The following is a 19,696-nucleotide window of genomic DNA, read 5'->3' as shown; positions in this document are numbered from 1 at the left end:
ACTCTCATTTCTCTCTCTCTCAGCTCTACATAATTACCTCTCACCCCCCTTTCCCTCCCTGTCTACCATTAAACTCCATGTGGGATAGTTGAGTCATGGTTTTTGTCTCGTTACTGGATAAACCTAAGCATTTTAACAACATTGGTTCCCTGACCGGGAACCTAAACATTTTAACAACAAGGTCCTCTCAGTGTTAGGTGTGCATTGCTCTGTGCACACCTAACACAGGCAAGGGAGTTAAACTGTTTCTTTGTTCAATGTGTTGGTTAAGTTCCTGAGTATGGTTTTCTAGGCATGATTTTAATACACCTATGATCCTCGCCTGCCCTGGCCAGCAGGGCACAATGGGATTCGAGCCCATGGGAACCTGGGTTGAATGAGACAAGAAACATGAGAGAGATGGGCAGCAGGACAACATGGATGATCAAACTGCAATTAATGAAAGTTCTGTACAGGCTTAAATAGGGGAAATGAGGTAGGGGGATGCAGGACAATAAGGGAGGGGTCGTTGCCTAGTAATCAGGCCGAGGAGTGTTCTTGGTCATGTACCAAGAAGTGTGTTTTTGGTCATGTACTGAGGGGTGCTGGCAGACCACCAATGAGGCTGAGTAGCAGAAATGAAGATAAGAGGTGTTAGTGCTAGGTAACCTAATTGCAAGGAGGAAGGTTGAGTAACCTAACTGTAGATTGCTATCAGCTATTCTTGTGAGCCCAGGTTCTATTCATTAGGAAGCTGGGGAGCAGACAGACTATTCTTAAAAAAGACTGACAAGAGGTTCTAAATAACAAAGATCACACCCAATGCACTGCAGTGTCAATTTTTCCCATCTAACCTGTATGGTGGCTTCCTTTCTGTTCTCAGGTGTAAGGCACTATTCAGTCTGTGCTAGATGGCCATTTCCTGATGAATGGTGGTGTTTCTGCGCATACCCAGGGCCTATGTCATCTTTTTTTCTCTCAAAATAAAGTCAAAAGTTGATTGTAAAGTAATTTTACAGAGGCAAGTCATACCTTGAAAGAATCAGAAGTTAATGTCACTGATTGAAAATAAGACCACTCCCACCGTTTAAAGCTAAAATTGAAGCAAGCTTTAATTAAATACTGGCCAAGATGATAGGCTCTGGCCTGGTCCTTCTCTAGTTTTCCAGAAGATGGCTCCTGAATTAGGGTTTACAATGGCTTAAGTATTTCTCATCAGGGCCAAGCATGTATCCTGACATCCCTTCAGACTATATCGGATCAGTAGAAAGTATACATCCTGACATAAGTATTTCCTGCTTGTGAACATCCTTCCCACAGGTGATCAAGCACATTCTGGTGCAGATAGGAGAAACTTGTCACACAAACTTGTTTGTGGGAGTGAAAGCATGTGGCTTCTTATCTCCCATAAACAATAGCCTCCATCATTCCAGGAACTATCTATTCCTGGGCAAGAAATAGACTTGCAAATCAGAGACATTTTGTTTCATGGATGGAGTAAGGCATAGTAATTAAAACTTAAAATGTAACTTTGAATCTCCCAAAGTAACTTAAGTAGGACATAGCCTAGCTTCAACAAACAGCCATATTACTGCATCATATGTGATCTGAGAGTTAATATCAGCAGTTAAGATTGGAATTAAAATCATGTGTATTAACTTCAGTGAAGTTACCAGGGTAAAGTAGCAATATTTAGAAAATGTTGAGTTTAAAATTGTTGGGCCCTAGCCCCCACAGGTTAACAAGTCCATCCTGTTTTCTAGTCCTGGCTTCCTGCCCTGGCCTTGACCCTCTGACATCAACATCCAGCAGGAGGAAAACATGCTCTCTTCTATCTGGGGGTTTTCCACTGTGCTATAAACCTGTATATAAAGCTCCTCCCCTTTACAAGAGACCTCTTAGCACTTCCTAAAAAGACACACACACATATACTCTCCTAGCAATAAAGGTAGCACATGCATTCTCTTAGCTGGACGTCTGGTCTTTCTTTTCCTGATACCTTGGAGTTGCTTGTGAAATCACAACTTGTGAATTTATAAGGAATGCTGATGGGAACAGACACAGGATATACAGTTCTCAAGACAAAGTCCATACTCATGCATTTGGTGTATTTTATTGTTTTTCCAAGCTTCTCTTTGCTTCTGTTAAACTCTATTGTTACTACAAAGAAAGAAGAAAAGAAAACTATTTTAAAAGTTTTCTATTTTTCAAGTAACCACCAATTTATTCAATGGTAACTTAACAATTGTGAAAAAAATGTTTTCTATTAAAAATAAATAGCTCGGGGCCAGATGTTGGTAGCGCACACCTTTAATCCCAGCACTTGGGAGGCAGAGGTAAAGCGGATCTCTGAGTGTGAGGTCAGCCTGGTTTACAAAGCAAGTTCCAGGATAGGCTACAAAGCTGTAGAGAAACCCTGTGTGTGTGTGTGTGTGTGTGTGTGTGTGTGTGTGTATGTGTGTGTTTGTAGGGGGGAGTAACTAGTGTACCAAGGACCACTATTCCATAAATATCTTCTTCCTTTAATGTATCCCACATTATAAAAGTTTTATTGAAATCTTTTAATAGCTCTTATCCAGAAAAATAAATCCTTTGTTTACACAAAGCTGGTACCTGCACCCTGATATATGTTTCCAGAACATGGCCTGGAGCAAGACAGTTTCCCTGTTCCTTTGCATCAATTCCTTTTAAACTAGGCAATCTCAACAGATTGTGAAGTAGGATCCTAGTCACAGGAGGAGACATACCACTTGCATTACAATAAAAGCCAAGGGACTTCCTGTATCTTTGTGCTAATTAGTCCAGTTTATGTTCTTTCAGGACTATTCTCTCTCTCTCTCTCTCTCTCTCTCTCTCTCTCTCTCTCTCTCTCTCTCTCTCTCTCTCTCTCTCTCAAGAAATGCCATTTGTACATGGAGATTTCATTATGTAGCACTTGCTGCCCTGGAGATCTTCATGGAGACTAGACTCAAAGAGTTCTGCCTGCTTCCCAAATATTAGGATTAAAAGCCCCTATCATGGCCTGGTGCACTCCTTTTTTTAAAAATCATCTTAAAGAGATATGTTTGTTCCCTTTGGCCTCATGTTCCTTTGTGTGACACTCAGATTATTCTTTTCTGTGTCAAAGCCGAAGACCTGGTAGCACCTGAGTTGGGGTCCTCAAAAGATTAAGTGAACTCCCTATGCTGTGAGCAGCAGTGAGGTGTCTTTCTTTCCCTGTTGCCCTGAGACTAGCAGTATGTGTCCAAACGGAAGTATTTGTTTTTTTATGTACATATATGAAGTAAAATAATTTGCTAAACACTACACCAAATTATGCCTTTTGCACTGCAAACTGAGGACATTTAAGAAACAGCAAATTCAGGGAGGGACTTGACTTGAATTTCCTTTTAATGACAAAAGACAAATGTCCAAGTTACTGCAATATCACTACTTCAAAAAGCATCTTAAGTAGAGATTGTCTGTTGGGACTTGAAGATCAACTCCCTGCTGAAATAGACTTGCCACAAGTGATTTCTCCTGAAAACATGCCCAGATCACCCATTTTCCACTAGTTTATCTTGTATTTCCCCCCTGATCCACTAAGAAGGAATATACACTTTGAAGATCTCCTGGAAGTTGAGGGTATTCAATTTTCTTTTATGCAATATATATGTGCACATTTTGCTTTGCTTTATGTGTTTACCATCAACTACTTAATCGTGGAAACACTCTGAGTTGAAAACGAATGTTTATTCTTCACAGGAATTCAGTCTGAAATTCTTCTAACTCTAAACTATAGCTGGTGGACATGACTATAGACAGGAAAACAGGGCTTCTTAAGCCTTGCTACAGAGCAAGGACTGTGTCTCTTTCACACATACACAAAATTCAAAAAACAAAACCAAACAATCCTTTTCAGAAAACACAAACCCAAGTGAAGAAACAAATGTGTGGAAGATACTGCATTACATTCTGAGACAAACGTTTACTTTATAATGTAACAAGTGTTTCTTTTTCAGAATCATATTTTGGAGGGTATTTCATAGTTTGGTCTCACGTCAGACAAGACTGGATTTGTGTTGCAGCATCACTTTGGTCATTTTAATTTCCCCAAGTTTAAAGCAAGGAAGACAATAGAATTTGTTCCATGGGATAATATAGACATTAATGTAGATGTTATGGAAAGTGATTAGATTTTAATTAAGATGTCAGGAGTCATACAACAGCTTACATAGTTTTTCCAGAAGTGGTGTACTAACATTTGATATTCAACTAACTTTAGCTGTTCTTCATATATTTTATTTGAATTTACTAGAGAACTTACAGAAATGACTTTTTAAAAATTTCTCTTTGAATTCTTTATTTAGTATTTTATGCTCTGGAAAGCTCAAACACAATTTCAAGCCAAGTCACATTAAGACTGTGTTTGAAGTTTTTTATTCTTCCACAATATTTTTAATCATCAAATCAGGAGAATATATCAAGTATATATTTATAAACACTACACACACACTCTTAAAATCAAGTAATAAGTAGTCAGTTGAAGGTGAAACAGATGGAATTTATGAAAATAACAAGTTACAAAACGGGAATAGTTTTTGTTGTCTTGAGTGCTTAGTCTGGTCCTGAAGGACTGCAATTTCAGTTACTTATGACATTGAGGCAGGCAGTAAGAACTGTGAAATCTGATCTCAAAGCAAAAATCTCAGTGCAAACAAAGCAGATAAAGGAACCCAATGAAAGGAAACTGGTCTGACTACATCTCTGTCTTCAGCAAGCAACATTTTGTAAGATGCAGAGCTCTGGGATCTGGTAACTGACTTTTTTCAGACATATGGCCACACTCTAGCTTTAACTAGAAAAGTGACATGACTCATTGAACATATTATGTCTCAGCTTCAACAGATAACAAGGGAATTTAAAATACTGCCTCACAGCACTTAGTGGATTCTAGAATGTCAGAATAAAAGCAGTGTTAGTGACTGGAGTGGGTGTACACTTCCACGACCAGGACTCAGGAGACAGGCAAGGAAGAACCTGAGTTCCTAGGCCTAAACTAAGCTCCTGCTCCTTTGAGAGGACAGGGGCAGGAGCAGGCACATCTTGTGTTGTAGAAGCTGGTCGTGTTCTCTGAAGGAATAGAAGTCTCAGCACTCCCAACGCAAATTCTACACGAAATAAAATGAAGAAGCTCATGAAAATTAATCCATGTTTAGCTAGTCCAAGCACTTACTGGGACTCAGGATTCCTAAGACAATTTAAGAGTGTAGACTACTGAAGATATTTAGAAATTACCCTCAACTATTACTTTTAGCTCAAAGATAAAACCATGAGCTTTGCTACTGACCTCTGTTAGTACTTTATTTCTCTTCTTCCTCCCAAAAAAAAACAAGAATACATTAAAGAATGCCATGCAACTTTCAGTAAATAACCAACACCCAAAGGGAACTAGTCTGAGCAGAGGTAAGCAAAAATTTTGGCATTAACAGCAAAGAAATAGTAAATTACCCGTCATTCAAGAGCAACATATAGTACTGTTCAAAGCCTTACTTAAGGGTGGGTAGAGTACTTGTAAAAATAGAAACTTTTCAACAATTATGACCAAGTTAAAAAACATTGCTATTGGCTCCACCCCTATGGAAGTCCTTAATAAGAAAACATGGAACCAGGTTTCAAATTCCTTACAAGGCAAGTAATCGACTATAACTTAACGCAGTATTGTTGGGCCTAAGAAAGGCTTGGACGCGAGGCCCAGTGTAAGCCCCTGAGCCTGACTAGAGTTTAGTGGCCAACTATAGTCTGTAGAAGTAATCCAGCTCTGTTCTGAGGACTTGGATGGCTCTGAAAAGAGCCTTTGGGTCAAGAGTGAAGTCAGCGCGCTCACTTGGAGCTGGTGTACTTGGTGACGGCCTTGGTGCCCTCGGACACGGCGTGCTTGGCCAGCTCCCCGGGCAGCAGCAGGCGCACGGCCGTCTGGATCTCCCGGGACGTGATGGTCGAGCGCTTGTTGTAATGCGCCAGGCGAGAGGCCTCGCCCGCGATGCGCTCGAAGATGTCGTTGACGAACGAGTTCATGATGCCCATGGCCTTGGAGGAGATGCCGGTGTCGGGGTGTACCTGCTTCAGCACCTTGTACACGTACACGGAGTAGCTCTCCTTGCGGCTGCGCTTGCGCTTCTTGCCGTCCTTCTTCTGGGCCTTGGTGACGGCCTTCTTGGAACCCTTCTTCGGGGCGGGCGCGGACTTTACCGGCTCAGGCATAATGACTCAAGAATGACTAGTCTCCAAAAACAAGGCGGCCGGTTGTTCCCTTTTTATAAAGCGTTATTCAAATGAGGCTCAGAAAATCCCACTTCTGATCGGATGTTATTTAGGTGACGTCATCTAAAAATTCTTAACCAATTGAAATACGCGTTGGCACAAACGAATCCCATTGGTCGAAATGAAAAGAAGACGTCAGCCAATCGCAAGGGATCTTTTTCGAGCCAAGAGAAAACTATAAGTGCCAAGCTCTTGCAGTTTTTCCAATTCTACGCAGTTACTAGTGACTGATTCATTTTGTCATGTCTGGACGCGGCAAACAGGGTGGCAAGGCTCGTGCCAAGGCCAAGACCCGCTCTTCCCGGGCCGGCCTGCAATTCCCCGTGGGCCGCGTGCACCGCCTCCTCCGCAAGGGCAACTACGCGGAGCGGGTGGGCGCCGGCGCCCCGGTGTACCTGGCTGCCGTGCTGGAGTACCTGACGGCCGAGATCCTGGAGCTGGCTGGCAACGCGGCTCGCGACAACAAGAAGACTCGCATCATCCCGCGCCACCTGCAGCTGGCTATCCGCAACGATGAGGAGCTCAACAAGCTGTTGGGCCGCGTGACGATCGCTCAGGGCGGCGTCCTGCCCAACATCCAGGCAGTGCTGCTGCCCAAGAAGACCGAGAGCCACCACAAGGCCAAGGGAAAATGAGTTAGCTTCATCTAAGCTACTTAAGATCAGACCAAAGGCTCTTTTCAGAGCCACTACTCATGTCTTTTAAAGAACTGAACATACTCTAGAACAACTTCCTGTGAATTCTAGCAACTGTTTTAACTTGACCAGTGCATTTGCAAACCATAACTGTCGGAAGATTACGTTTTTGTCCCCTAGTGGTCTTGAATACAGCCAGTTTAAGGTTAGCTGACGGCTTTCCACCTTAGAATCTTTCTGAGTAAGGGGTTTGAAGAAGCTTAGTATTTGAACGTTGTTTTCCCCCAATTTTTAAAAATATCCCCCCCCTAAACTTCATAATCCGTTCACATAAGTTTGAAAAACCTAAAAATACACTTTTTGCTTTAAAATCTTTAAAAGACTGGCGATTCCTTATTTGAACTGAAAAACTGAAAAAGGTTATTTTGTGTGGAAGATTAGGTTTCTGATACTTTAATTGCTCCTATATATAAAAAGTGAGGAAAATTTGAAATAATTGTGTAGAGGGTTGAAACATGGATGGACACTGATGGACACCAATCAGTTGGAAAATTGGAAGATCAAAAACTGACAGAATATTTCAATTTTAAGGGCAAAAACAAAGGTGAAATATTTGAGAGCATAGTATTAAAGAGCGATAACAGTGTGGGCATATTTCCCTGGCATACAAATGTATCCTGTTTAAGTGTACTTTTTAGGAAAAATTGTCAATAGCAGTTATGTCTCATGGAAAAAGCATGTATAAAATAACCTATACCTGAGAAATAAAAAAATAGAAGGGTATCCACTGATTTGCAAACATTTCTTTCAGACAATGATACTATATAATTCAGGCTAGTCGCCAACTAGCAGCAATTCTTCCTGCCTCCTAGGCTAGTGGTTTATGATTTTAATACTTGTTCAGGAGTGCCGAATTGAAAAAAAGAAAAAAAAAACCCAAGGCGCGTGCACAGTTGACCAATCGGTTTGAAGTTGAATACGCCTAGTGTAGTCTCGTCCAATCAGCTTCATAGTCTGACTATAAATAAGCCTTCAGTAGGGCTCGTTCTATTCCTCTTAATTGTGAAGCTATGGCGCGTACCAAGCAGACCGCCCGCAAGTCCACCGGCGGCAAGGCCCCGCGCAAGCAGCTTGCTACCAAGGCTGCCCGCAAGAGCGCCCCGGCCACCGGCGGCGTGAAGAAGCCCCACCGCTACCGGCCCGGTACCGTGGCGCTGCGCGAGATCCGACGCTACCAGAAGTCCACCGAGCTGCTGATCCGCAAGCTGCCTTTCCAGCGTCTGGTGCGCGAGATTGCCCAGGACTTCAAGACCGACCTGCGCTTCCAGAGCTCGGCCGTCATGGCTCTGCAGGAGGCCAGCGAGGCCTACCTGGTGGGTCTGTTTGAGGACACCAACCTGTGCGCCATCCACGCCAAGCGAGTCACCATCATGCCCAAGGACATCCAGCTGGCCCGTCGCATCCGTGGTGAAAGGGCGTAACTACAATTAATTTCAAGATCGAACAAACAAAGGCTCTTTTCAGAGCCACCTCCTTTCTCACTTGTAAGTCTGTTAACACTAAGCGTCACAGCCATGTGTATTTGCTCTGTTCAGATTGAGTTCAACTAAGTAACACAGGCATGGCAGGTCTCGGCCACGGGTGCTCTAACTGGCTCCATCGATTTGTAGCAATAACTACCTCAGAACCAAGATCAAGATTATGTGGTGCACAATAGATTTGCAAGCAGGCAAAACACGCAAGGTGTGTGTGTGTGTGTGTGTGTGTGTGTGTGTGTGTGTGTGTGTGTTATAATGTGGGTAGGAAAGATCGACTACAGGATTTGGCCTAATTCTATTGCCAGAGAGAAACTGCAGGAAGTCCTGTCGGTTCAGTTTCTTGACCTGTGCACAGCAGCTTCCTTACCGGTATGGAATGAGCCTCTCTGTAAAGGAGACAAAAGAATGAACTTTCTCCCAATAATGCTCTGCTTTGGGGTCTGAAACCCTAGATTCTACTTCATGCTTTCTTGAGGAATTCTGTCTCCACTAACTAGGTTTGGGAGGAAAGGAGGAGACAGGAGCCTGGGAGAATGCTAGGTTTCTTTCAGGCCTTCTGATCTCAGCATTTAGCCTCATCAAGGAGAATATGTCATCAATATACTTCAAGATCAAGGCAACCTAAACGAGCTACCTTTCAAAATCCATTATACACGGTACTTAATAGTTGACCCGAAGTATTTTTCTTGGATATAAGGATGAATTGAAGCTGAAACGGTGAACACAGGGAAGGTGCAACACTTGGTAGAGATTTGTCTTAAAACCTTATAAAAGAACAATTAACCAAGTTGTCATCTCTGATATAACACTACATAATGCTCCCAGGTAGGAGTCCTATTAGGTTGCCTTACCTGTTAGTAGTTTATTTTCGTATTTACCTTTCCACATATTAACTCCCCAGATCTTTAAAATAGCTGATAAGTTGCATGGGCTTGTTGCAAAGCTTTTCTCTGTAAATCTCAAATAATTTCCTGTGCTAATGTGCCTTTGGTCATTGTAATTTTAAAGCCCCAGGCACTGAACCTAAACAGATGAAAAAACAAAAACACCTTTCTTCTGTTTTCAACTCCTTTCATTAGAGAATCAGACCCATGGTTTCTGTGTTTCAAGATTTCAATAGTGCACCCAGGGCTTCTCTTTCCACAGATAGAATGCTTCTTGGTTTTAAGAATTGTTGCAAGGAAAGATGCAAAAACCAGTTACTTAGAACCTAGTAACTCAGGGAGAAATAGACTCATTTAAGGAACACGAGTGTGTATTGTTTTGTATGTACAAATCATACTTCAAAATGTACTTAGACAAATTGAGTCTTAAGTTTAAATGTGAGCCTGGCGTTGGTGGCACACGCCTTTAATCCCAGCACTCAGGAGCCAGAGGCAGGTGGGTCTCTTTGAGTTTGAGGCCAACCTGGTCTACAGAGTTCCAAGACAGCCTCCAAAACAATACAGAGAAACCCTGTCTGAAAAAAAAAAAAAAGGACTAAATATGACATGTGCTTCAAGAATAATAAAAATGCTGCCATTTTAAAAGACAAATATCACAGACATTTAGAGAAGAGGATGGATGGGGGAATACTCAGTTTCTGTGGAACAAAGCAAGACTCTTGCCTTTCAAATAGTTTTGCCTGTGCTGAAGTCATGTTTGGTCTATGTATTCTGACTCTTACTTGTAAATGTAAAGGAGAGGATGTCTGCTTTCCACTGGAAGAGAAAGGGGATAGGAGTGAGGTCTGAATAGCACCTGTATCTCTACACACTGCAATGAAATACCAAGCAAGAGCACTGCTTATTGGATATTTTTGTAATGAAGGAAGCATCAATCACTTCTTTGCATGCCACACATTTCAGAAATAACTCGCAACAGCCCTCTTAAACTGAGACTCATACCCATCAACCACAAATACTAGTGTATTCTGCTGTGAGCAAAGGCAGGCTAGCAGCCTGACTCCCATGGTAGCTCCAAATGTGAGGATAGAGATTCCTTAGAATCCGAGTTTCACACAGTCTTTTCCCTTTTTCTAAAATCGTAAGGTTTGCTGGTAAACGTGGAGAGAATTTTGGTGGCACATGTGATCCTTATCAGGTGAAAAACCTGACATGAAACAATGCCCCGTACTCTCAGACCCTATTGTCCTTTGTGTCTGACAAATCTGACTACATTAAAGGAGAGAAAGGCCTGAACAACGGTCGTTCCAAGCAACACTGCTAAGTCCTGCAAAACACACAGAATTATGACCAAGACTGCCATCTGCCGCATGACACAGGAGGGCAGCATCAAAGAGCATCCCTATCCCTGGCTCAGCTTTTCCAGAGGCTGCCTTAGTCTTCTAGGGCTGTGTACATTTCTCTGTATGGGCTTGCATTCGGACCTTGAACTGTGTAAATTGTAAAAGAATGCCAAGCACGAGCCAGGGTCTCCAGTAAAGCAACATAGTAAGTCAAATGCCAAAGCCTTCTGGGTTTGTAAATACAGGAAGTTTGCTGGTTAATCCATTTTGAATTTTTTTCGCGCCAAAACCGCAACCGTTGAGAGAGAGCCAGTACGATCTGCAATTTCTAAAGCAGTTTCTTGTCAGGAAACATTCGGAGCCGTTCTTGGGAGCGATCAAGTGTGAGAAGTGCTGATGACTCCAGGAATTACTAATTTCTTGTCAATTTTCCTTTCGGATTTCTCATTAAATTTGTGTTCCAAATGAATTCTTTTGAAAGGCAACGTTTTCTTGTGATATTAGTTCCTGGGGGTATACTAGAGTAATTTTTACGTGAAAAACGAACTTTGTACATTTAAAAGAAGATGTAGGCGACGGATAATTCCCTTTTATTTACTGGGTTTAAACGCGGACCAATCACATGTCTGGATCTATGATGTCAGCAATTGACTGTCCAATCCAGCACGGAGATTCGTTATATAAACGGAGCCTTTGGGCAGTTTTTGTCATTGTGGTTTTGTTCTCCACTAAGATGGCTCGTACTAAGCAGACCGCTCGCAAGTCTACCGGCGGCAAGGCCCCGCGCAAGCAGCTTGCTACCAAGGCTGCCCGCAAGAGCGCCCCGGCCACCGGCGGCGTGAAGAAGCCTCACCGCTACCGGCCCGGCACCGTGGCCCTGCGCGAGATCCGACGCTACCAGAAGTCCACCGAGCTGCTGATCCGCAAGCTGCCTTTCCAGCGCCTGGTGCGCGAGATCGCCCAGGACTTCAAGACCGACCTGCGCTTCCAGAGCTCGGCCGTCATGGCGCTGCAGGAGGCCTGTGAGGCCTACCTGGTGGGTCTGTTTGAGGACACCAACCTGTGCGCCATCCACGCCAAGCGAGTCACCATCATGCCCAAGGACATCCAGCTGGCCCGCCGCATCCGCGGGGAGAGGGCGTAGTTTTCCTGTTGTACTTCAGTAAAAAGGCTCTTTTCAGAGCCCCTTCTCGTTCACCAAAAAACGAGCTGTGCCTTTAGGCAACTTCTCAACCCTATTGTAGGAAGTTTTATAGTCTTCTATCATGCCACAACTAAACTATAATACCTTGTCTCAACCTGTCCGTTGAGCTTATTTGCAATAAGGTGGTGAGATTTTTCCACAACTGTATAGAAGAGGTTAAGCCAGTTGGACTCTCACATCTCTGCATACCTTTTTAAAAAGACTTCCATTATGTGCCACTAGTTAATGCACGTCTCCTGCAGTTAATTCCCTCAGTCTGTAACTCCTTGCATTGGGAATTATTTGGTTGACTTTTTTGAACCAAGGCTTCAGTAGGTTCCGTATATATCAAGCGTGCTTGTAATTGGCAGTCCTGAACCCTCAGCTGTGAAAATGGTCTTTCTGTTTAGTTTTCCTGGTGCTAGCCAAACAAGTAAAAGTTAAGCTCTCTTTGACATTTTTCTTTCAATGGCTTTTTATATTGGTAAAATAGTTCTTACTTTGAGAGTCATACAATTTACTATATAGGCTTGTCTATCTTGTACACCATTCCCAGATCATCTGTAGCAAACATGTATGCTGGCCTCTTTAATATCCTTACCGGTATTGGTAATAGTCTTTTTACTTTTCAGTTTTATTTTTTTGAGATAAGGTCTCAAGTAGCTATTCAATGTTGTAGTCGCCTGAATATGTAGTAATGAATCTGCTTGTAAAGGTAATCTTGCCTCAACTGCATAATTGGTAGGATTATAGATGTGGCCCTGTAAACCTTGATGAAGATTATCATTGTCAAAAGAAACTGCCTTTTTTTTTGTAAAATAAAAGAACAGCATCCTCGTGATTTATTTTACGTATAAATCAATCTGATGATGTCCTTTAATAATTAGTACTGAATTCTGTACATCTTTCTGCACCATAGCAAGTAGTACTTCTCATCATAGTAACCTTCACTTTTTCCCCTTTAGCAAACTTCACACCCTTTCTCTTTACCTTGCTTTTATTTTTCTCAAAATCTTTGAAACTATAATTGCTGGCCCCTTAATAATATTCTAAAATATTGGCCATCTTGGCATCTCAACATACAAAAAATACCCGTGATGGCATAAAGTGCTTAAGAGTGTGCCTGATTGTGCTGCTTGCTAAATGTTCTGAAATTCTCAGTGGCCATTTCAACCAACTGCATTTGAGAGCTGTAAGGGCACTCTAATGATTTCCTGAAAGTTTTAGAATTTTCCTCATGTAAATTATCATATATATATATATATATATATATATATATATGGTCTTCGGATGCCAAGGAAGTGACAAAAGCCAGTCAGGTCCACCTCTAAAGTTGGTTTGTCTCTGAAGGTAGTGACTTCCTTTTAAATATTTGTGTTACTTTTTAAAGCTTCAAGTGTATGAGGTTTTGTGTATATATGTGCCCCACTTACATGCCTGATAATGCTGAGAATTGAGAAGAAAGCGTGAGATCCCCGGGGCTGGAGTTATAGACTGTTTCAAGCTGCCCTGTGAGGGCTGGGAAACTAGTGCAGATCTGTAAGAGCCGCAACTGCTCTTACCTGCCAAGCCATTTCCACAACTCCTAAAGTCAATGATTTCTAATCTTCCTATTTCAAAGAAGAAACTTTCACAATGGAAAAAAAAACTGCAATCTCCATTAGAGATAGCAATGTATGGAAAGTACGAGAAGCCTGACTCGTTTTTATATAAGAGAAATATGTAAAATGGTTAATTTCAGTCTGTCGCCAATGAGGCACACTGTACCTGTGTTATTTGATACAGTCAGAAACAAAGTTTGTCACCAAACCAAAAAAGATTTTTCCTTTACTCTTGCAAAAATTAAAAGCGGGACTTGTGCACAAATCCTTTTAAGTAATATTCCTTGCATACATCGTATAAGTTTATGAAAACATACAAGTAACTATCAGTATGTCCTCTGCTTCGTGGATTCTTCGTAAACACTGGAGGGATTTTTAAAAAAAAATATGTTTGGTCTGTTGAGTGTTATTCAAAAAAGTACACATAGGTATGTTAACCCGAAGGCTACTCTCCTTTGCAACGCCAAACTGCCAATTTCTGTGCCCTTATAGTTAGTAGTAAGTAAAAATTTGGGGACTAACAAACACAATTTGAGAGTCTAACCTGGAGTCGCGGCGGCCAGAGGGCGGTGGATTGGACGCTCCACCAATCACAGCCCAGCTCTGCCTTATATAAGCCCGGACTCCGAGCTAAGGATCATTGCAAAATTTGCTCTTTGAGTTAAGTTTCTCTGCTTGTATTGTAGCTCACATACTCGCTATGTCTGAAACTGCTCCCGCCGAGACTCCTGCTCCTGCTCCCGTGGAGAAGTCTCCCGCCAAGAAGAAGACGACAAAAAAGGCTGGCACAACGAAGCGGAAGGCCACCGGTCCCCCGGTGTCCGAGCTCATAACTAAGGCTGTGTCTGCCTCCAAGGAGCGCAGCGGCGTGTCCCTGGCCGCGCTCAAGAAGGCTTTGGCTGCAGGTGGCTACGATGTGGAGAAGAACAACAGCCGCATCAAGCTGGGGCTCAAGAGCCTGGTGAGCAAGGGCACCCTGGTGCAGACCAAGGGCACCGGCGCCTCCGGCTCCTTCAAGCTCAACAAGAAGGCGGCTTCCGGCGAGGCCAAGCCCAAAGCCAAGAAAGCAGGCGCGGCTAAAGCTAAGAAGCCTTCAGGTTCCACCCCGAAAAAGCCTAAGAAGGCTGCGGGGGCCAAGAAGACGGTGAAGAAAACTCCAAAGAAAGCAAAGAAGCCTGCGGCGGCTGGAGTGAAAAAAGCCAAGAGCCCTAAGAAGACCAAGGCAGCCAAGCCTAAAAAGGCAGCTAAGAGCCCGGCAAAGCCTAAGGCTGTGAAGCCAAAGGCAGCCAAGCCTAAAGTTGCCAAGCCTAAGTCAGCTAAGCCTAAAGCTGCTAAGGCGAAGAAAGCTGTTTCCAAAAAGAAGTAGGTTTGCTTCTGACAGCAACCAAGCCCCAAAGGCTCTTTTCAGAGCCACCCAGAGAGCTCTGTGAATGTAGCTGTACACTGAATTAGTTTCCGCCTATGTTTCAGTTGAGCCAACTCCCTCAAACATTTGGCTGCCTCAATGGAATTCAGGTAAGACTGGGATGGAGTCGTTAGATTGACCCTCCGCGTACTCGCCATGTTCACACTGGTACTCCCCCCCCCCCCCCCCGCCCTTTTGCGGTCACACTGATCGCCCCCCCACGGCTAATTTTCCCACCCGGGACTAGTAGGTCTTGGAGGTCTTATCCTCTGCATTGCGAAGACTTAAAAGGAATGTAGCTCTCGAGTACACTTAGCTGCAGTTAGGTTTTCACAACTGATAAGTCAAACTCAGGGCGCGAAAAGAGGCTGAATTCATTGGCTGTGCATAAACGTATTTCCTAACCCAGTTGCGTCACTCTTTTATACTAACCTTATCGATTGGACAGCTAGTCGATGACGTTTGTGGAGTCACTTCACTCAATTGCCACAACTCATTTAATTTGCAGCTAATCTGCAGCTAGTGCAGACACCATCCTACACCCTTCACTTTATAAAATTGCCTTTTCTTCTAGTATTAGAGCCCTGGAAGTCAGCTTCCTACCGGAATGAGTATTTAAGAAGGCGGTGACGCAGTCGCAGGACCATTAGCGTAATCGCAGCCATAAGGAGAGTATATGTACAAGGTGCTGAAGCAGCTATACCCCAGCAAGGACTTCTCTTCGAATGCCATGTGCCAAGCAGGCCGTGTCCAAGTGCACCAAGGATGCCCAAAATTTCAAGTCATTTACACTTTGTATTTTCGAGACAGGGTTTCAAAGTGTAACAGTCTTGCTTGTCCTGGATATAGCTCTGTAGACCAGGCTGTCCTCGAACTCCCTATCCTACGGTGTCTGCCTTCTGAGTGCTGGGATTAAAGGCGTGTGCCACTATCATCGAGATTGTTTACACATTTTATGGAGTGTTTCCTTTGTTCTTGGTAGTATAAAGACACTGAAGTTCCTTGATGAGTACTTGTTTAAAAAGTTTATTAATGTAGTTGGCTTGACGCCTCAAACACGGGAATGCTGGAAAGTTTTGTGACTTCATTATCATTATAAATATCTCAATTTTAAATCTTATATAGATTCCTATATTGAAGTCAACTTTGCGGGAAGTTTTCCTCCACTTTGGGACCCTAGCAGTGACCCGCAATGACAATGGGCAGCACAGATGCCTTCTGAATGTTTTGAAATGTGTTGCAAGAACAGCCGGAGAGGAAAGAGGTCACTTATTTAGGTGGGGTTCTGGTTGCTGCTGTCAATGCAGAAGTCACAGAGCCCTGTGCCTCAGACCTGGAAAGGAAACATGACAGCCCTAGTCTCAGGAGTGTCCATCAGAGCTGCCTTCTCCCTCAAAACCCATACCTACCTGCTGCTGCAACTCCCAGTTCTGGTATTTTCTGGTCCTTGTAAAAAGTGAGATGTCCACCTCTCTTGCCTTAGTTGTGCTGTATTCCAAAAGAAGTTATGAAACAGAAATTGGTTAAGAGAAATGGATTTATTTATACTTTGACCAAAATCAGGGAAAGAATGTATTCTCTACTGTGCTCGTGGCAATCTTATATTTTACAGGAGACAATGAGAAAAAGATGGACTACAGGGAAGTGAGACAGATTTACAGGGCTTTTCCTGTGTTTAACACTGAGCTAGAGGCACAAAGCTGACTCCCTTCCCCAATTACATAGCTCAGACTGGCCTTAAACTCTCATAGATCCCAATATGTAGGACCACAAAACAGCGAAATCCTGGCTTTTTTAGGGATGATCCTATGGGTTATGAGGGAGCAGGCTGGACAGAGAGGATTACTTGCAATTGGGAAAGACTTTCTGACTATCTTTGACATGCTTGGCCACCCTGTCTACCCCTCTATATCTGCCATTGGGTTAGGGTGTGGGGTTGTGCTTTGACAGGATGGGTTATGATCTGCCCGAAGTGTGTTAATAGGTGGCACTTCCAGACACTTCTCTCTTGTAGTATGGGAGACACTCCAGCTGGGTTATTGGAGGACTGAGTTGAACAGTGACTCTGGGACCTTTTATTCCAAAGGGAGAATTTCTAGTGCTGCAGCACATTCTGCGGTATCCTGAGGCTCAGCTTGGAAAGGACACACTACAAGACATAGGAGACAGTAAATCCGAGGACAGCAGTGAAACAGGGAGGAAAAGGGAACAGGGAGACCCCAAGTCGAGGGAGACAGTCCTGACCTTTAGTATACAGACCTTTAATGAAGCCCTTAGGTTCCTGTGGGAGATGGCCTTGGAAGCAATCAAAATAATTGTGGAAAGCACTAAGTTAGTTCTGCGAAAGGCTTATTAGCGAAGACTGAGCCACCTCCATTGCAAGCCTCTGTCTTTGAAGAAGTGATCTTTTCAGTAGTTCTCAGCCATTTGTCATGGGGTGTTGGAACCAACTTTGTGAAGCTTCAGTGGGATCCAGCTGACTTGCCTCAGGGAAGTGTGGATTGAGAAATAGCAGATAAAGACTTTAAGAAAGAGACAAAGACACAGAATAGAGTCAGAAGGATAATCCAGGGAATACTGGACACCCCAAGTTTATTCTTCAACATTCTCCAACCAAAGAGAGGAACATGGCAAAAGACTTCTTTATCATGTACAAGCAAAAAACAGAATTTGTTTATTAATTTTTCAAACATTTGGTAACCACACCTTAGACTAAATTTCTCGTTATCTGATCTTGAGGATTAAGAGTAACCACACCTCAAAGCAAGTCTCTTGTTATTTAGATAAGACATCCACGACCAAGGTCAAACATCCTACAGTAGGCACACCTTAGACCTTTAGGTCTTATGACTTTAACCTTGGAAGAGTAAGGATAATTTTGAACTTTCTGACCTTAAGTCAGATGAAGTGGAACCAACTCTGTGGGCCCTGACAATGGTGCCTTCTCTGTTTAGACTTTTGGTATCCAGTATTGTAAGCGAAACAAAACCCTTCTCTTCAAAAGTAGCCTGCTTCAGATATTTTGTTGCATTTGATAGAGATTGACAAAAGAGATGGAAATATGAGTGAGTGTGAGCAGTGTGGAAGCTCTAAGCCTTCTCAGAATGCCTCTTCTTTCTTGTTTTCCAGTTCTTTCCTCTGGAGGACCCACCTCAAACCTTACATGCTCAAGTTTATGAAATCTGCATCTCCATTTAGGGGCCCAAAGGGTTCCTTCCTTTGCTACTGCTTATTTCTGTATCAGCCATTATCACTTTCGGATCTGCTGCAGCATCCACTTTAGTCTTCAGGCTGTTACATGCAAACGGATGTGACTTTGTGAATCTGAAAGACCCTTCAGTCTTTCTCTCAGGACCCTTGCCCCAAAGACCACCAGGGAGACAAAGTTCACTGCAAAACGCAAAAGGATTTTTATTAAGCCGCCGTGCCAGGGTTCAGCAGCCTTGGGAAGGAGTGGACCCCGAGTAGAAATTACTGCAAGTTTTTAAAGCCTAAAACTGCAAACCGGGTGGTGGGGGTACAAGGGGAGTTTGGAAATTGGTGCCAGACCTTCATGAATCTCGTATGCTTGTGGCTGTCTGGTTGACTGACTTGTTATCTGTCTCTTGCAACATCTGTGCCTTGGCTGAACTTTGTGATTGGCCTGGAACCTTGAGGTCTGGGAAATGTTCCCAAGTCCTTGAAGACTGAGGTCTGGGAAATATTTTCAAGTCCTTGAGGACCACCAGGGGAAGATGTTTAAGTGTAGCTGCTCACATCCAAGGACAGGACAGCTTAGCAATTTTCCAACTATTGGGAGGCTAATTGTTGGGGCTCTTCAAATTCACTGCTGACTTGTGAACCTGACTCTAAGGACATGCTCAGTAAATAATGGGAGATGGAGTGACCTTAACAAATAATAATAATGACTATGATGATGATGATGATAATAATAATAATAATAATAAATGACTTCTTGTAGTGGTTTGAATGAATGAGTGCTATCACCCATTGTCATGGGTATTAGAACACTTGGTTCCCAGTTGCTGATGCTGTTTGGAGAGGTTTAGAAGGTCTTACTGGAGAAAGTTGTCCCTGGAGGGCTGTTGGGCCTAAGAAAGGCTCGGATGTGAGGCCCAGTGTTACCTCCTGAGCCTGGCTAGAGTTTGGCGACCTGTCTCTAATCTGTAACCTCCAAGTGGGGGTGACTCAGCCAGACCTGATGCAAGATTGCCCCCTGCCTAGCTACCTGCCTGCTTGGTGGAATATTATTGGCCCTTAATCCTCATGTCACCTGTCACCTTACCCTATCCTATGTTTCCCAGCCCCTACTTCAGTCCTATGTAAGTTCCTGCCTGTTGGAATAAACTGAGATAGGCTTTGACAGACTCCAGACTCAGTGTGTGTTTTTTTCTCCCTGGTAACTAATGGGGGGAGGGTCTGAGTCGTCGACACTCATCATCCCACTCAGCCCCCAGGAAGAGACCAGCTGGACCAGCCCTTCCCCTGCTCTACCTGTAGGGGGAACCCTGCACTATGGTAGTGTCATAAAATGGAACCCTGTAGCTTTCTGCTTATCCCAAATGGAAAGGCAAAGAATTAAGATAGTTGTGTAACATTTATACCATCATTATCCATAGTAATGGGTCTGAGGAGTCGGTATGGCATGGGGACGGAATGTCTTCCTCTTCTTCTCATATGGAGGGAGAAACTACTCAAGAACATCTTTGGAAATTAATAGCAATATTAGGTAACATTTGGGCCTGGAAAGAGGGTACATGGGAAAATGTTTCTAACAGATTGTTCTCTTAAAAATTAAAAAAGTATCACATACTAGTATTGCATA

At 43.3% G+C, this 19,696-nt stretch overlaps 4 protein-coding genes across 4 annotated transcripts; 3 read left to right on the top strand and 1 right to left on the bottom strand.

Annotated features, from left to right (window-relative positions):
• Positions 1-4,501: 4,501 nt before the first annotated feature.
• On the bottom strand, positions 4,502-6,249 carry LOC121143561 (histone H2B type 1-C/E/F/G/I-like). Its single transcript, XM_040755689.1, has one exon. It carries the CDS (start codon positions 6,220-6,222, stop codon positions 5,842-5,844), a length of 381 nt encoding a protein of 126 aa, XP_040611623.1. The 5' UTR covers positions 6,223-6,249; the 3' UTR covers positions 4,502-5,841.
• A 238-nt stretch (positions 6,250-6,487) lies between these two features.
• LOC101840156 (histone H2A type 1-E) lies at positions 6,488-6,973 on the top strand. Its single transcript, XM_021223414.2, has one exon. It carries the CDS (start codon positions 6,525-6,527, stop codon positions 6,915-6,917), a length of 393 nt encoding a protein of 130 aa, XP_021079073.2. The 5' UTR covers positions 6,488-6,524; the 3' UTR covers positions 6,918-6,973.
• Positions 6,974-7,967: 994 nt separating this feature from the next.
• On the top strand, positions 7,968-8,450 carry LOC101825376 (histone H3). The gene has a single exon (XM_021223413.2). It carries the CDS (start codon positions 7,988-7,990, stop codon positions 8,396-8,398), a length of 411 nt encoding a protein of 136 aa, XP_021079072.2. The 5' UTR covers positions 7,968-7,987; the 3' UTR covers positions 8,399-8,450.
• A 5,664-nt stretch (positions 8,451-14,114) lies between these two features.
• Positions 14,115-19,238, top strand: H1-5 (H1.5 linker histone, cluster member). Its single transcript, XM_005086676.3, has 2 exons — positions 14,115-14,981; positions 18,001-19,238. Exon 1 carries the CDS (start codon positions 14,167-14,169, stop codon positions 14,830-14,832), a length of 666 nt encoding a protein of 221 aa, XP_005086733.1. The 5' UTR covers positions 14,115-14,166; the 3' UTR covers positions 14,833-14,981; positions 18,001-19,238.
• Positions 19,239-19,696: the final 458 nt, after the last annotated feature.

The sequence above is a fragment of the Mesocricetus auratus genome, unplaced genomic scaffold (genome assembly GCF_017639785.1).
Source record: "Mesocricetus auratus isolate SY011 unplaced genomic scaffold, BCM_Maur_2.0 Super-Scaffold_100013, whole genome shotgun sequence".
NCBI classification, from domain to species: Eukaryota; Metazoa; Chordata; class Mammalia; order Rodentia; family Cricetidae; genus Mesocricetus; species Mesocricetus auratus.
This window is presented reverse-complemented; position numbering and strand designations above follow the sequence as displayed.

What these genes read in the sequence shown, in the direction of transcription:
- LOC121143561 (XM_040755689.1), bottom strand. Translation starts at nt 6,222, where the DNA reads ATGCCTGAGCCGGTAAAGTCCGCGCCCGCCCCGAAGAAGGGTTCCAAG.
- LOC101840156 (XM_021223414.2), top strand. Translation starts at nt 6,525, where the DNA reads ATGTCTGGACGCGGCAAACAGGGTGGCAAGGCTCGTGCCAAGGCCAAG.
- LOC101825376 (XM_021223413.2), top strand. Translation starts at nt 7,988, where the DNA reads ATGGCGCGTACCAAGCAGACCGCCCGCAAGTCCACCGGCGGCAAGGCC.
- H1-5 (XM_005086676.3), top strand. Translation starts at nt 14,167, where the DNA reads ATGTCTGAAACTGCTCCCGCCGAGACTCCTGCTCCTGCTCCCGTGGAG.